The following is a 16,828-nucleotide window of genomic DNA, read 5'->3' as shown; positions in this document are numbered from 1 at the left end:
CAGTGATCTGGGAGTGGTCCTGCCTGCTCAAGACCCTTAGCAGTGATCTGGGAGTGGTCCTGCCTGCTCAGAAACCCACAGGGGTCATGCTCATCCCAGCCATGCTCCCAGCAGCAAGCTTGCCAACATCCTTCCGACTGCGGATACTGAAGCAGTCCGGTAATTCACCTCCAGCGCTGATCAGCCACTACTTTTTAGTAAACCTGCTCGTTTGTATTGCCACATTATGAGCTTTACACTTACCAAGAATCATTTTTGTTGTTTCCAACACTGTTTATACCAATTTTAGTTTTTATTATAATTACTGATTTATTTTCATACTATATAAAATAAAAATATGATTACAAATTTTTTTGTTTTATATCGAAAAGAAGATCTGATATAAATGCAATGCTGAAACTGCTATAGAATTATATCTTTTTTGCTATAGAATTACCTATAAGGAAAATCATTATAGAAGATTTAAGGATTGTAAAAATCTAGAAGGGTTTTATACTCAGATTGCATCCTAAGTGTCTTTTGAGTTTTTATTCCACTTAACAGAAACTGCAAATGGAAATCATTAGATGGTTTATTACGGAATGTGATTTACACAAGACTGACTTTGTAGAACCTTGGATCCACATTCGAACAAATGGTATTAGATGGGCCTATAAGGGAAGATTGACCAATTCTATTGTAGTTATAAGTTAGGTTAAAATATTCAAAATTCTGTGTATCATTTTTATGACACTTTATCTTTCTGTTAATATGTAGCTGTCACTCCTGGCAGAAGCACTCCTGTTGCACATATTGGACTACTTAACTTCCTGATTATAAGCATTCAATCATTTCATGGCCCCTCTTGAAAGGCAAACACCACACCTGGCTTCCAAGATTCTTCAAGATATGGAAGTGGCAACATGGCAACAGCCTTTTTTTTTTTTTTTTTTTTTTTTTTTTTTCCATATGTCTCCACCTTCTCTATGTTCCAGGCTCATGGACTGGAACACATCAAATGTTTTCTTACCTCAATTTCTTTACATAGAGTTACACCTGCTTGCCCTGCTCTGTCCATCTCTTTAGTGACCAGTTCATTTTTGTACTCCTCAGATCTTTGCTTAAATACATCTTCTTTTCTAGGCTTTCCCTGACCATCAGATCTAAAGTTCCTTATTCTAGCTCATGATAACTTTAGTTTTCGTTCATTGAACTTATAACAATTTCCGAAAAAATGTGTACTTGTGGATTTGTTTTTTAATGATTCTACCATTAAACTCTAAGCTCTAATAATGACTTGATCTGTTTAACTCGTTCCTAGAACACTAAGGCCTGGCCAAAAATGAGGGGGACTTAGTTTTGTTTATTAAACAAATGGCTGAAGAATCAACTATGAGGACAAAATTAATGGCATATGTGAATCTGGTGGTATGGAAAGTTTTCTTCCTGCGATTATCGGGATTATCTATAGTTATTTTCAAGTGTAAACTAAGAGTGAAAGGTGACACATACCAGTTGTTTTTCATTAATTTCTATATCTGTGCCTCTAATGTGATTGTTCAGCTTTTCATGACAATTCTCTCGCCTTACTATAATGTACGCTTAGTGATCACATAGATTCCTTCTATCTTGTTCACTGCCATTCCTCAAACAGTATCTGGCACACAGTAGGTGCTATATAATTATGCTTTTATTGAAGGACCACCACTGTACAACAATATCTATTTTTAGAGTTAATTATGATTTCAGGATTATTTCCAGTTGTTCTGGCTAAAATTGAAAAGCATTACGCAGAAGGAATTAGCAGAAATGGGCTGGTTATTTACCCATTTCCCTTTTCTTCCTGCACAGAAAGAATTCCTTCTGCAGCTTCCTTAAAATTAGGTGCAGCAAATGATTCAGATAGGGACAGTGGTTTTGAGTGAAACATTTTCCAAGCCTGGCCCATAAAAGCCCTCCTTTCAAAAGTCCTCTGTTTTCTTGAGCCTGGGCCACTGAGTGACCAAGTGGACTAGAACGTCTCTCCAAATGTTAACCCATGCTGTCTACTGGTGACAGAACTGATTCTTTTTTTTTTTTTTTTTAATGTTTATTTATCTTTGAGAGACAGAGAGAGACAGAGCATGAGTGGGGGAGGAGCAGAGAGAGAGACACAGAATCCAAAGCAGGCTCCAGGCTCTGAGCTGTCTGCACAGAGCCCGATGCAGGGCTCAAACCCACAAACCGTGAGATCCTGACCTAAGCCAAAGTTGGACACCTAACCAACTGAGCCACCCAGGCACCCCAAGGGAAGAACTAATCCTTAGTTGTTGTCAGACCACTGTTATTCTGGGGTTGTTTGTGCCAGTACTCAACCCACTCTGACTAATACAAGGGATATTCCACAGGGCATATGAAGATGATATTTATATATTCTGACCATCACAGGTTTTTCTAAAACTTTGAAGCAAGTTCTACATAAAGTATAAAACGCTTATGGCCAGCCAATGAAGGGCAATACGTGAAATCCTGAAAACTCTACTGATAATACAGTCAAACTTTGAGATCTCCTTGTAACTAGGAGGTATAAAGTTCTAAGAGATAGTTTCCAGTACAAATTGTATGCCAACTTCATGTGTCCCATGCTGGTGATATGAAAAAGCTGAAATCCCCCCCCCCCATCCTTTCAATATTCCAACTGCTCTGCTTCTTATATATTCAGGAATAGCTTGAGATAGATCATTCATTTCATTTTATTGTTTTTTGGATCCACTGAGACAGGAGAATACAAATTGCTAAGTAGAAGGTGGCCTTGCTGAGGGACAGCCAAAGCTTGAACTCTGCTCTGATTCCGATCCTGAGTGTTGAGCCTTTGGCTTGCTGGGGCAGAAGCAAATATTTCAGGGAGGGATTTTCTCCTTTCTTCCTACCCCACCTTCCCATGTTTTACTCACTGAAAGAGGCTCCAAGTCAAACGGACAAAGACCCTTCTAAAGTGACCTCACTCAAAATCCACTTTGTTTAGTTATTTCTGTTCTACTTCAAAATCACAAATATATTTGATATATTCTTTTATTAGGTCCTAAACTTGGCATTTCAAATTTAGTACTTAAATACATCTAGCAATTACCTATGTAATGTGAGGTAGACTTCTAACAAAATTGTCTTTCCTTAGGAAGCTAATTTTTGAACATTAAGTGATTTGCAATCTGAACTATACAATCTGTCATTTCGCCAATGAGTCTTTGTGCCATGTCTATACTGTCATTATATGTCCCTCTACCTCTCTGATTCATCCATCTTTTCATTTCACAGCACCATTCTATTATCATTTCCAGGCCACTTGCAGTATGTCTAATTTGGTCAAACAGTTCTCCATCTTTTCTTTGTATTGAAATTGACTTACTTTGGGATATATAGTTTAAAATCGGTTTTTCGAATTTGTCATAAATCCAGCGCTTATCTTCATTAGTTACAGATAAATGTATAAATTAATTTGCATATTATATTAAGCTATCTCATCTAAGAATAGGAAATGTCTCTGTTCTGATCCCTCATGTCTTTGTAGAGAGTTTTAACATTTTCTATACATAGGTCTTGTATATACTTTATTAATTATTAGATGTTTTCTGTTTTTTACTGCTGTTTTTGTAAATTCATTGATTATTGCTGATATAATGGAGTATTTGTGAATATATATATTAGAGAGAGAGAAAAAACAAACATGAGTGGGGGAGAGGGGCAGGAGGAGAGAAAGAGAGAGAGAGTGGGAGACAGTGAGAGAGAGAGAGGAGAGAGAGAGTGGGAGACAGTGAGAGAGAGAGAGGAGAGAGAGAGAGAGAGAGAGAGAGAATATCTTAAACAGGCTCCACTCAGCAGGGGGCCTGGCACAGGCCTACAACCTACAACCCTGGGATCATGACCTGAGCCAAAATCAACAGTTGGATGCTCAACCAACTAAGCCACGCAGACACGTTATACTTTGAATATTTAAGTTGGTTTTCAGTTTGGCAACTTTGCTACTCTCCCATATTTAGTTCTAATATATTTTCAATTGAGATATTATATTTTGTGTCTATGGGTTTTTTTATTTGTTTGTTTTTCTGGTCTTTTTCATTCTACATTGTTTATTTGTAATTCTCTCCACTGTAATTTTATAAAATCAATTTTGCAATAGAACTGATTAATTCTTTTCAATTATCCAGTATTTTGTTGTGCCAGCATTCTATATATTTTTTTTTCCTGTTGTTGTTAATCTTTGCTATATTTCACATCTTATTTTTATTAGTTTCCTTTCTCATTTCTTTGGGTTTTAGCTATTTCTCCTTTCCCAACACCTTGAGTTTTGTATTTAATATGTCTGTTTCTTGATACCAGGGTTTCTCAACCTCAGCACTACTGACATTTTGAGCTATGTAATTCTTTCTTGTGTGTCTGGGGGCTTGTTTTGTACACTGGGAGTGCTTAGCAGCATTCCTAGCCTCTACCCACTAGCTGCCAATAGCCATCCCCTCTCATTCATGACAATCAAATGTGTGTGCAAACATTGCCAAGTATCTCCTGTGGTGGGAAAAAAATTATATGCTGTTGAGGGCCACTGGAAACTGACCAAAAGCATATAAAAACTGAGAAGTGTTGATCCAAGAAAAACTACTTAAGTTCAGATAAGAGCAGTGGCAATCGGCATGATTCAGCTTTGGGCTACTCCCTTATCCTCCAGCTCCATCAGTGTTCTACTTCTAAAGTGTGAGCAAGCCATGAAAGCAAGCAACTTTACTGGCGGGGGAACTGAGTGGATTTGGAGTGGAAGGTAGAAAAACTCCATGACCCAGAGAGTTATCTAAAACAAGAGTAATCTCAGTAGCAAGTGGGTAAGGAAGGCCAGTGTCCCAGCTGGCTTGAGTTTGCAAAACTGATTAAGGCAAACAACTAAGGAGCCAGCTAACAGGAAATTCAACAGGAGACCTGAGGAATGAGATAGCCATAATGGGCCTTGATTGGCTGTCTGAAAGGCTGTATGCACGTGCAAGGCTGCAAACATGTTCAGGAAAGACCAAAAAGAGCCCTAGTTGACTATACATCCTTGACTAGTGAGAATTTTTATGCATGGGCAAAAGAGACAGAAGTAGGGACGGCAGACATTAAAAGCTGAAGTAGGATTAAAAATTGCCTGAAGTGTATGTGTGTTCCCCAGCGAACACACAGATCCAATGGCAAAGGGGTGAAGATTTATTGCCACAAACTTACTGAGCACAAACTCTGATCAATCATGCTGACACAGAGGTGATCTCCAGGAAGCCAGGATTAAAATAAACACAAGAATTAAAAAGAGAAAACAAAACAAAACTGAGTCATCAGCAGCCATACACCACAGGAGAGAAATGCTCCACATGGTAAGTGTGGGCAAGTCACTAAACAAACACAGGAACAACTATAACCACTGTGAGCAGATCCAAATCCAAACTTATTACAATAAATTGTATATAATATCCAGTTACCAGCAAAAAATTAGAAGACATGCAGAGGAAGAGCAAACTGTGGCACATGTTTTGGGAAAAATAGTCTTGGATGTTGTCAAGATGTTATTAAATTCTCTGATGAGCACCAGATGTTGAACTTAGCAGAAAATGACTTCACAACAGCTATTTTAAACATGTCAAAGGAACTAAAGTAAACTATATTTAAAGAATAAAGGAAAGCATAACAACAATGACTCTTCAAATAAAAAATACCAATTAAAAATGGAGAAATTATAAAAGGAGAAACAAATGGAAATTCTGGAGTTAAAAACTACATTAACCAAAACAAACAAAAAATACAGTTAAGGAACTCAAGAGAATGGCATTATTCATAACATCCAAAGAATCAAAACAATCTAAATGCCTCTCAACTGGTGAATGAGTAAACAATATGTGGCATGCCCACACAATGGGATACTACTCAGCAATAAAATGGAATACAGTATTCATGCAGTTCATATGGGTGAACTTCAAAGATATTATGTGAAGTGAAACAAGCCAGATGCAAAGGACTACATATTGTACGATTTCTTTTATGTGAAATATCTATATACAAAAAAATTAGTTGTTTAGAGTTAGGTGAAGAAGCCAGAATTGACTACAAATGGGCATGAAGCTTCTTGTTTAGGTAATGAAAATCTTGTAAAATTGGATGGATTTAGTAAAATCATAGTTCACTTAAAATGAGTGAATTAGGTTGTGTGTAAGTTACATGCCGATAAAACTGTTAAAAACATTATTATGCATACTTCATATCAAATATAAGTAGGACTTTTTGGATCAAATGCATTACACTTTTGTTGCAAATAATAATAGTGTAATAGTATTATTAATGATTGTATATTTACCTTTCATTATGTACCATTGTTTGAGGCTCTTTAAATGTATAACGACATTATTTGTAATAATGAGAGTACAGATAAATAAATGGACACTCAGAAAAAATATCGCTAAAGGAACCTTGCTCAGGTAGCTTAACTTCCTAAATTCACAGATTCAATGACTTCTGTAATCTACGAGAGCAGTGTGTGTGGGTGCTTGTGTGTGTGTGTGTGTGTGTGTGTGTGTGTGTGTCTGTGTGTGAGTGTGTGTGTGTGCAGGCACATGAGACAGTATGTAGCATGACATGAGATTAATATTAAACAGTGTATGTTAAATGAAATGTAATGTACATAATATATCTTAAGAATTAATAATTACCAAGTAACATATATGTATGTATAAAATCACTATTAAAAATATTAATTCCTTAGGGATTAGAATTACAATAACTACTTTAATTGTCAAATGATATTTTACTTTCCATCTAGGATTTTTCAAGAAATTAAGTAAAAAGTTAGCCTTTTGACGTTTTAACCACTTGAGAATGATAGTAGCATTTTTCTTAGACTTCAGACCTAAGCGTAAAAACCTAATAGGTTATAATATTTTGATACATATCTCAAAGTAAGATAAAATTTGATGCATCATCTTCACATTTTAACTGTGGAGTTTCAGTCTATATTCAAAAACATAACTATCTTACAAACCATTCTACCCTTTATTTTAGTAACCCAAATAGTCAAATCAACTGGGGAAAAAAAAAAAGTTTCTTTCCTTTGTTTAACACATGAAAAATTTATCTATTGCTGATTCTTTGACTTTGAATAAATTCGTAAGTTTTATTATAGCCCATTAAAAGAGGTGTTTTGCTGACACAGAGGTAAAATAAATTATTTATAATCAGTAAATCTTCACAGTGTAAGAGTTTATACACAGTGATTATTCCAGACTGGTAAAAAAGAACATTTAACGCAAAATCTTACCACGCCAATGGAAAAGTAATTATTGATGATACTGTAAGGCACTGGGTCTCCCTTCTCATCTTTGTCATTAGGTATGACTTCAAACTTCCACCTGTCCAACATGATTTCTGTGCTGTTTTCAATGTCTTTTAGGATTTTCATCAGATTCTCACCTTCATAACCTAATGAAACAAAAATTATCTTGAGAAAAAAAAAATAACCAAATAACAAAAGCTGTATTTATGTGTGTCTGAGTGTGTGCATGTGGATACATCACTCTAAAGCTAAACAATGCATTTTAAAGCAAAGTCTAATACAAGACAAAGAATTAACTGTAATCGTTAAGCTCATAAAAATATTTTACCTTTAGCTTTAATTTGCAACTCACATTCCTCTCCTAGGGTGCCAATTCTCAGTATAGTCCAAGAACAAATGGATATCTCCACTGCTTATCCCCTCAAAACTATATCATTGAATTCAGAATGAAATTAATGCCTGCTTTAACAGGCAACAGCCTTGACCCAGTTGCTGAAGTAAAAATCCTGGATGCAATTTTAGACTTGACCCTTTACAATCCTCCTTTATCTTCACACTTTGCTCTCTACTGATATGAAACAACTTTCAGTTTAAGTAGAAGAAGGTCCTTCTCTTTCTCATTTTGTGCACTATATTGCCTTATTCTATATACCCAGAGTACCCTTTTCTTTTGGTTGCCTTGCTTCTGCTCCGTTTGCAGGTTTTATATTTGATAGCGCTTCTTTCCAGAAGCCACCCTCCCAAAATAAATGGCTTCTATACAGTGCCACAGCACACAGCTCTCCAAACTAGCGGCACCTTAGAACCACTACATTGCATTATAGTTATTTGCATTGTTCTCACTGCAAGTGTCCTTTACTTCCCGGGAGCAGATGCTCAACAAGTCTTGTTTTAATGAGTCTACTGCAGATAGTCAACATGGCCTGAAACTACAATTATTGCTTACTATGATATTTTCTCTTAAATGTATTTGTATCTATATAACCTTATAGTTCAGACATCCTAATCCCGGTTGTGTTATTTAATATTTGCTGTTAACCTCCCTAAATAGCGTCCTCCTCCTAAGTAAAAACTTAGATTTATTGTGAGAATTAAATGAGAAAATGCATAAAAGGTCTTAGTATATGAGGCCTAAGAATAGGAATTTCTCAACTGTATACGACTACTAATGATAATAGAATTAGAAATATTGTATTAAGTTAAATAATATCTCCCTCTCTAACTCTGCACACACATACACACACACATTTGAGAGTATATTTTGAATTGAAACAAGATTTTCATAGATTTTCTGTGTCCAACTTTGGTCTATATTTTAATAATGTATTCATTGAACAAGTAACTGCCTGAGGCTATGAGGCCTGATCAGAGGTGTTAGCACACATAACACTGGAATTAATTGGATTAAAAGAAAGAAGAATAGGCACTGTAATATACCAACATTCTTTAAAAATAAGTAAGTGTAATTATGGTGTATTTGTTGAATTAACTATTAGAGGTGAGACAGACAGAAACTAGGAATGCCTATTTCGGCGCCTACCATTACATTTTTCTTACACAGGTAAAATAATTATGTACTAATTAATACATACAGCAAAGAGTACAACAAACAATGATTAGACACATAGAAACATTAGAAGTATCACATATTATTTTCGTAGATGTTACATCATATTTTTGCAGTAAAATTTAAAAACTTTGAATATACATAATAATTTTCATACAATTGTACTCAGACATTTGGCAGGCTCCCACAATGTGCAGATTATAATAAGAGCCAACTATCTCTGGTTAGTCTTCCTCACGATGGGGACTTTAAGGAATAGTCCCAAGCAGCTGCAAAAACTCCTTTTGTTTCGGGGAACTTCCCTATCTTCTCTGGCCCAACATAGACTGCCCATTTCCGCTTGTTGGTGGAAAAAAAAAAAAAATCCACATCTGCTCATCTAGTCAAGCTGACTGGTTTTAGGACCAGGAGACCTCTTTTTGTCTGCCCTCTGGGCTTTTATCTGCCTCTGGACTTCTTACCAAAGCTCTTCCCTTCAGCCTTGCCCTCCCTCTGCCTGTTTCCGCACCACCTTGGGTGCCGCCTAGAAACTGGTTCCTATACCATCCTCAGGGCCTCAGGCACCACCAGCTCCTCCTCCCACCCTCTGGTCAAGGGGAAGCAAGGAGCCACTCACTTCAGAGTTCCCCACAGGTGCCCCAGGGAAAAAGTAACAATGGGGAACAAATTAATTGACTTTTAAATAGGCACAGATGGAACATATTTGGTATTTAAATTTAAGTTTGTTGGTTTCATTAAGATATGCACATCTTTAAGGTCATCAGCATTAAATATATAAAAATTTGACTACTTAGGTTTACTAAAGGTCAAATAAGCTCATGCTATCTCTGTTGCAATGTGTTTGTTTCAAAATGTACCTGGGTGATTGTTAAGATGGCTTTCAGGGTCTTTGATAACCTGAACCTTTGAAGTTTTGCTTGGATGATAAACTGGGTTAAATTCACTGGACATTTAGGACTTTTCTAAATCAGGTGGAATGCTAAAGCATTGCTAACTAAACATAGGTTTATGCTTTTGACTTTTTTTTTATTGTTTATTTATTTTTGAGAGAGACAAAGCATGAGCAGGGAGCATCCGAGAGAGAGGGAGACACAGATTCTGGTGCAGGCTCCCAGCTCTGAGCTGTCAGTACAGACGTGGGGCTCAAAGCCACAAACCGCCAGATCATTGACCTGAGCCAAAGTCAGACATCCAATCAACTGAGCCACCCAGGTGCCCCTATGCTTTTGACTTATAGCAGAAAAACTAAGGATATTTGGGTCTGTTGGAAAACATACTTTGTGCTTAATTGATTCATAAGTTTGCCATCTAAGGAATTCTGATGTAACAATTCACAATTGGTTACTGCTTAGTTTTCACTGGAGACTAAGGTTTCTAACTATTAAAATTCTGCTTAATGTAGTTAACACTGGTACAAATAAGGAAATAAGGAAGCAAGGAAATAAGTAAAAGCAAATATGTTTGTAGAAAATTAGATGTTTAAGTTATAAGGAAAGGAAATACATTTTTGTTGACAGTAAAAAAACACAATGTTAAAAAAAAAAGGAATTTTGTCCTAAACAAGACTGGTAGTTTGAAGAGAAATGGCTTGGGACAAAATCTGAATGCAAAGGAAAATTGTAGAAGGTTCGTGCAGGGAAATCTTTGGAAAGGAATTTTATGTGTGGTCAGGGAGACTAAGATTAAAATGAACAGATTTTAAAAGTACCCTGGTATAAGACTAAAATTCCCCCTCCTTTGAGCCAAAGGCTGGGAAAATGGTGGCAATACCCTCGTTGCTGGCCTCCAAATACTCTACATTTGTGTTTCTGCAAGGCAGATGAATATGGCCTGTGCCATATGAGGGATGGATGGATGGCTATGATAATATAGAGGGTTTTTAGTGAGATACATGGGAGCCATTTTGCTACACTTAACCCAGTGTCTGCCAATGTGCAACAACCTCGATATTGTAAAATGGATACCCACATGGCTGGAATGTATTTATGTGGGCATTGCTGGAAAAGGCAGGGGAATAGACCTCAGTTTTGACGCTTTTAGCCCCCCTCAATGGCCAATTTTATCCTTACAAAAAAGGTTTTTCACCAGCCTTTTGACATGTATTTGTAAAGAGGAACAGTTTTTATTATGATCAATACATAAATTACTGTACAGCCAAAAATAAAATGAGCACATCCTCTACATCCAGGGAAGTCTTGCTTGGTCACAGCTGATACCCCCAAAGTCCCACAGGTGGGAAATGGAGGGGTGTGAGGAATCGGGAAGACAAGGTCGCTCTTGGAGGTAGGGTCAAGTGCGGGTAAAAGCAACTACTGCCAGCACCTCACAAGACTGACAGGGCTTTTGGCTGCCAGTTGCATAGCCAGGCTAAGTACAGTGGTTCGGAGATAAGGTTTCTTCTGGCCAGAGATAGGAGATTGAGATAAGGGATGCCTATTCCTCCTTTTTCCTGTAGAAATTGGAATTCTATAGGCAATTGGCAATTCCCCAACCAAGGCCAATCTTCCTTTTGGATGCATTATCACAAATTGGGATAATTTTGATCCACATACCCTGAAAGAAAAGCGACTCGTTTTCTTTTGCACCAAGTCTTGGCCCCAGTACAAATTAGAGGAGGAAAACAGGTCACCAGAGGAAAATATCAATTATGACACTATCCTCCAATTGGATTGTTTTACAAATGTGAGGAGGAATTGAGGAGAAGTCACCTATGTTCAGTGTTTTGGGGGCCTTAAGAGAGAATAGAGTTATGTATAAGGTCCATTCTGGCCTGTTGGCAATGCTTTCCAAGAGTTCATAAGAACCTTTGCCTGTACCCAAAGCAGACCTAGAAAAGGAGAAAGGGAAGTCTTCCATCTCAGCCTCTTCCTCCTCAGGTCCTCGATCTGTACATTCAGACTTAAAAACATACACTTCTGCTCCCTTCTGCCCATGTTATCCAGGCCCTCCCCACAATGCAACAGGCATATTTCCCCTACAAGAAGCTCAAGTGCTGGAAGGGAGGACACAAGGAGGCACCACTGTGATAAGATTACAAGTACTTTTTCATTACAAGATTTAAGACAGATAAAAGGAGATCTACGTAAAATTTCTGATGATCCAGATAGACATATAAGGGCTTTTTAGAATATTCTGGAAAGATATAATGCTTTTGCTGATTCAGACTCTTAATGAGACAGAGAAACATAGGGTTCTGGCAGCAGCTGAGAGATATGGGGACTCAGAAAGCAACTCATTAATTATCATGGGACTAGAGGTCCTATAGGGAACCAGAAAGGACCCAGGCAGTCCTGCTCCAAGATCCTAATTGGGACTATGACCATCTCATTGAGGAATGGATGGCCTTTGTTTTTGGAAAAATTAATGAGGTCCCAAGTTAAACCTTTAAATTATGCTAAATTAGCCACTATTATGCAAACACAAGATGAAAACCTGGTGGCCTTCCTGGAAAGGTTGAGGTTAAATATATGGGTATCTCCCTTACACCCCCCAAAGCTGCGAGGATCCTAAAGGACAAATTTGTCACTCAATCAGCCCCAGATATTTGGAGAAAGCTGCAAAAAGTTGGTTGTTGGCCTGGAAGGGACCCTGGAGGAGTTCTTTGGAGCTGTCAAATGGGTACATTACAACTGAGATCATGAGGAGAGTAAGGAACAGAAAAGGAGGCTTAAGAAAAAAATCTGAGGCCTTGGTTGTGGTTTTCCACACTATGTCAGACTGGATTTCCCCAGGTCCGGAACCAAGTGCCATTTACTTGTCCATTCAGGGCACTGGGAGTCTGAATGCCTTCAGGGACCTCTGTCTATGAGGGCTTGGATAACCAATGTCCCTGAAAGGGAGTGATATAGTCCAAAGCTCTTTAAAATGGCTCCCCAAAACTAACTAGCTAAACCAACTACCCAAAGCGTCTGGTAACTCTGGATATACAAGGTAAACCAGTTGATTTCCTTCCTGACACTGGAACCATCTTTTCTGTCCTCCTTTCCACTCCCGGCCAACTATCTGAACACTGCATAATGATTAGAGGCATCTCTGAAAAATTTTTCTCTCAGCTACCAGGGTGTATATGGGAGACTTGATTTTTTCATATTCTATTTTTTTTAATGTTTATTTATTTTGAAGGAGAGAGAGTGTGTGAGCAGGGGAGAGGCAGAGAGAGAGGGAGACAGAATCTGAAGTGGGCTCCAGGCTCTGAGCTGTCAGCACAGAGCCTGATGCAGGGCTCGAACTCACGAAATTTGAGATCATGACCTGAGCTGAAGTTGGACACCCAACTAACTGAGCCACCCAGGCATCTTTAATTTTTTCATATCCTTTTTTGATAATGCCAGAAAGCTCCACTCCCTTGCTAGAAAGAGATATTATGACGAAATTAGGGACTATAGTGCTACTAGCTTCAGGATAGATACACAATTGCCTAAACTAACAGCAATCTGGATATCAAAGAACAATCTTTCCTTGAGGTAAATTTAAATACCCCTCATGGAGTTGTTCCTATGGAAACTGGATAGCCAGAAGAAGATCTGAGGATTGAGAACCATAAACTAGTTCAGGTACTTAATTATTCTAACTAATGATATCACAGGATCCAAATAAGTATGGAGGAGGGAAGAAAACTACAGTCAAATTGGTTTAAAAAATGACCAGACATGTGAGAAATTTTTTGGATGGCTACAATAGGTCTTTCCTTCCTATGGTTAGGCCTCCTCCTTAAGAGGCATTGCATTTTGCCAAGAATCATAAAATACCTAGGAATAAATCTAACCAAAGATGTAAATGATCTGTATGCTGAAAACTATAGAAAGCTTATGAAGGTAATTGAAGAATATATAAAGAAATGGAAAGACATTCCCTGCTCATGGATTGGAAGAATAAATATTGTCAAAATGTCAATACTACCCAAAGCTATCTACACATTCAATGCAATCCCAATCAAAATTGCACCAGCATTCTCTCGAAACCAGAACAAGCAATTCTAAAAGGCCCTGAATAGCCAAAGTAATTGTGAAGAAGAGCAAAGCAGGAGGCATCACCATCCCAGACTTTAGCCTCTACTACAAAGCTGTCATCATTAAGACAGCATGGTATTGGCACAAAAACAGACACATAGACCAATGGAATAGAATAGAAACCCAGAACTAGACCCACAAACGTATGGCCAACTCATCTTTGACAAAGCAGGAAAGAATATCCAATGGAAAAAAGACTGTCTCTTTAACAAATGGTGCTGGGACAACTGGACAGCAACATGCAGAAGGTTGAAACTAGACCACTTTCTCACACCATTCACAAAAATAAACTCAAAATGGATAAAGGGCCTGAATGTGAGACAGGAAACCATCAAAACCCTAGAGGAGAAAGCAGGAAAAGACCTCTCTGACCTCAGCCGTAGCAATCTCTTACTCGACACATCCCCAAAGGCAAGGGAATTAAAAGCAAAAATGAATTACTGGGACATTATGAAGATTAAAAGCTTCTGCACAGCAAAGGAAACAACCAACAAAACTAAAAGGCAACCAACAGAATGGGAAAAGAAATTTGCAAATGACATATCGGACAAAGGGCTAGTATCCAAAATCTATAAAGAGCTCACCAAACTCCACACCCGAAAAACAAATAACCCAGTGAAGAAATGGGCAGAAAACATGAATAGACACTTCTCTAAAGAAGACATTCGGATGGCCAACAGGCACATGAAAAGATGCTCAACGTCGTTACTCATCAGGGAAATACAAATGAAAACCACACTCAGATATCACCTCACGCCAGTCAGAGTGGCCAAAATGAACAAATCAGGAGACTATAGATGCTGGAGAGGATGTGCAGAAACGGGAACCCTCTTGCACTGTTGGTGGGAATGCAAACTGGTGCAGCCACTCTGGAAAACAGTGTGGAGGTTCCTCAGAAAATTTAAAATAGACCTACCCTATGACCCAGCAATAGCACTGCTAGGAATTTACCCAAGGGATACAGGAGTACTGATGCATAGGGGCACTTGTACCCCAATGTTCATAGCAGCACTCTCAACAATAGCCACATTATGGAAAGAGCCTAAATGTCCATCAACTGATGAATGGATAAAGAAATGGTGGTTTATATACACAATGGAGTACTACATGGCAATGAGAAAGAACAAAATATGGCCCTTTGTAGCAACGTAGATGGAACTGGAGAGTGTGATGCTAAGTGAAATAATCCATACAGAGAAAGACAGATACCATATGTTTTCACTTTTATGTGGATCCTGAGAAACTTAACAGAAACCCATGGGGGAGGGAAGGAAAAAAAAAAAAGAGGTTAGAGTGGGAGAGAGCCAAAGCATAAGAGACTCTTAAAAACTGAGAACAGGGGCGCCTGGGTGGCGCAGTCGGTTAAGTGTCCGACTTCAGCCAGGTCACGATCTCGCGGTCCGTGAGTTCGAGCCCCGCATCAGGCTCTGGGCTGATGGCTCGGAGCCTGGAGCCTGTTTCCGATTCTGTGTCTCCCTCTCTCTCTGCCCCTCCCCCGTTCATGCTCTGTCTCTCTCTGTCCCAAAAATAAAATAAACGTTGAAAAAAAAAATTAAAACAAAAAAACAAAAAAAAAAAACAAAAAAAAAACTGAGAACAAACTGAGGGTTGATGGGGGGTGGGAGGGAGGGGAGGGGAGGGTGGGTGATGCGTATTGAGGAGGGCCCCTTTTGGGATGAGCACTGTGTGTTGTATGGAAACCAATTTGACAATAAATTTCATATATTGAAAAAAAAATAAAAAAGAATAAAAGGGAGTATAGTCAAATCCTGATACACACACACACACACACACACACACACACACACACACACAAGAGGCATTGCATTTTGGCATATTAATGCTTGTTGGCCTAACATTCTCTTTGTATGTCATTTGTAGAAGCTGTTGCACATGCCAGAAAATAAGACATCCAAGAAAATTTTGCTAGTCCAGATTTTCCAAATACCTGCCCACTATATCGGACCATGGATCGACCTCTGAACTTGCCCTGACTAATGTTCTCCTGTCATTGCCCCTGCTCAGCAGGAAGCAGTTAAGATCAGGCTTTGTCCCAGTTCCTAATGGCAGTTAGGAATCATGTATTCAGAGGGTGGGAATATGATAGGAAAAGGATAGGATTCAGTAGGCAGAGGGAAAGATTAGGACCTGAGGTCCCTGAGTGGGAAAAAACACATATTTTGTAACAAGGCTGGGATGGTCTTCATAGCAAACCCCCTCAGGCTTAAGGTCTCTCTTTTGAATACAACAGACACCACCTACTCCCCCTTAAGTTCCCCTTAGGAATTTGACAAAAGACCTGACAGAATTGAACACAAAACCTATGACCCACAAGGAAGTGGTGTGGCCTTAGACTACCCCTCATACAATGGAAATGAACTAATCAGGAATGGACCCAGCACCTAGAGTTATCCAGCTAGTAAGGTAGAACCTGAGAAGGAACAAGGGGGAAGGGGAGAGAAGGCTAATCAGAACCTTATAAAACAAAGCCCTTTGCCTATAGTCACTTTCGAGTGTCCCCTCTCTGTAAAAAGATCTTTCATACTATTCTTCCTTTCTCATCTTATACTCTAATAAAGTTTTGTCTGCTGCTAAAAAAAAATATTTAAACTTACAGAAATTTCATATTTTTAATAGTTCTGCCCTCATTCTTAATGTTGAATGTCTCCTAAATTTTTAATTTCTTATAAAAATAATAAATATTATCCCGCAAATGAATTTTATATATTTTCACAGTTGAACTGAATAAAAAAGTTAAGTATGTTCACCTATTGTGCAAATTCAACTCATTTGAAAATAAATATGATGGTTTTCAGGTGTAAATCAATTCACATATACTAATGTAATATAGTATATTACAATATAGCATGGAAGTATAGTACAATACATATAATAGAAATATATAATATAATATAATATAATATAATATAATATAATATAATATAATATAATATA

General features: G+C 38.0%; 1 protein-coding gene across 10 annotated transcripts in view; it reads right to left on the bottom strand.

Moving 5' to 3' along the window:
• The window catches only part of DGKB (diacylglycerol kinase beta), a 750,184-nt gene that overhangs the window by 430,994 nt on the left and 302,362 nt on the right, over positions 1-16,828 (bottom strand). For all 10 annotated transcript variants that reach the window (XM_040472539.1, XM_040472542.1, XM_040472540.1 and 7 more), the window contains one exon: positions 7,283-7,443. In XM_040472539.1, the coding sequence (XP_040328473.1) occupies positions 7,283-7,443 (161 nt within the window). The remainder of the gene's footprint in view (positions 1-7,282; positions 7,444-16,828) is intronic.

This window comes from Herpailurus yagouaroundi, unplaced genomic scaffold (genome assembly GCF_014898765.1).
Source record: "Herpailurus yagouaroundi ecotype Mexico unplaced genomic scaffold, PumYag 100, whole genome shotgun sequence".
Classification (NCBI taxonomy): domain Eukaryota; kingdom Metazoa; phylum Chordata; class Mammalia; order Carnivora; family Felidae; genus Herpailurus; species Herpailurus yagouaroundi.
This window is presented reverse-complemented; position numbering and strand designations above follow the sequence as displayed.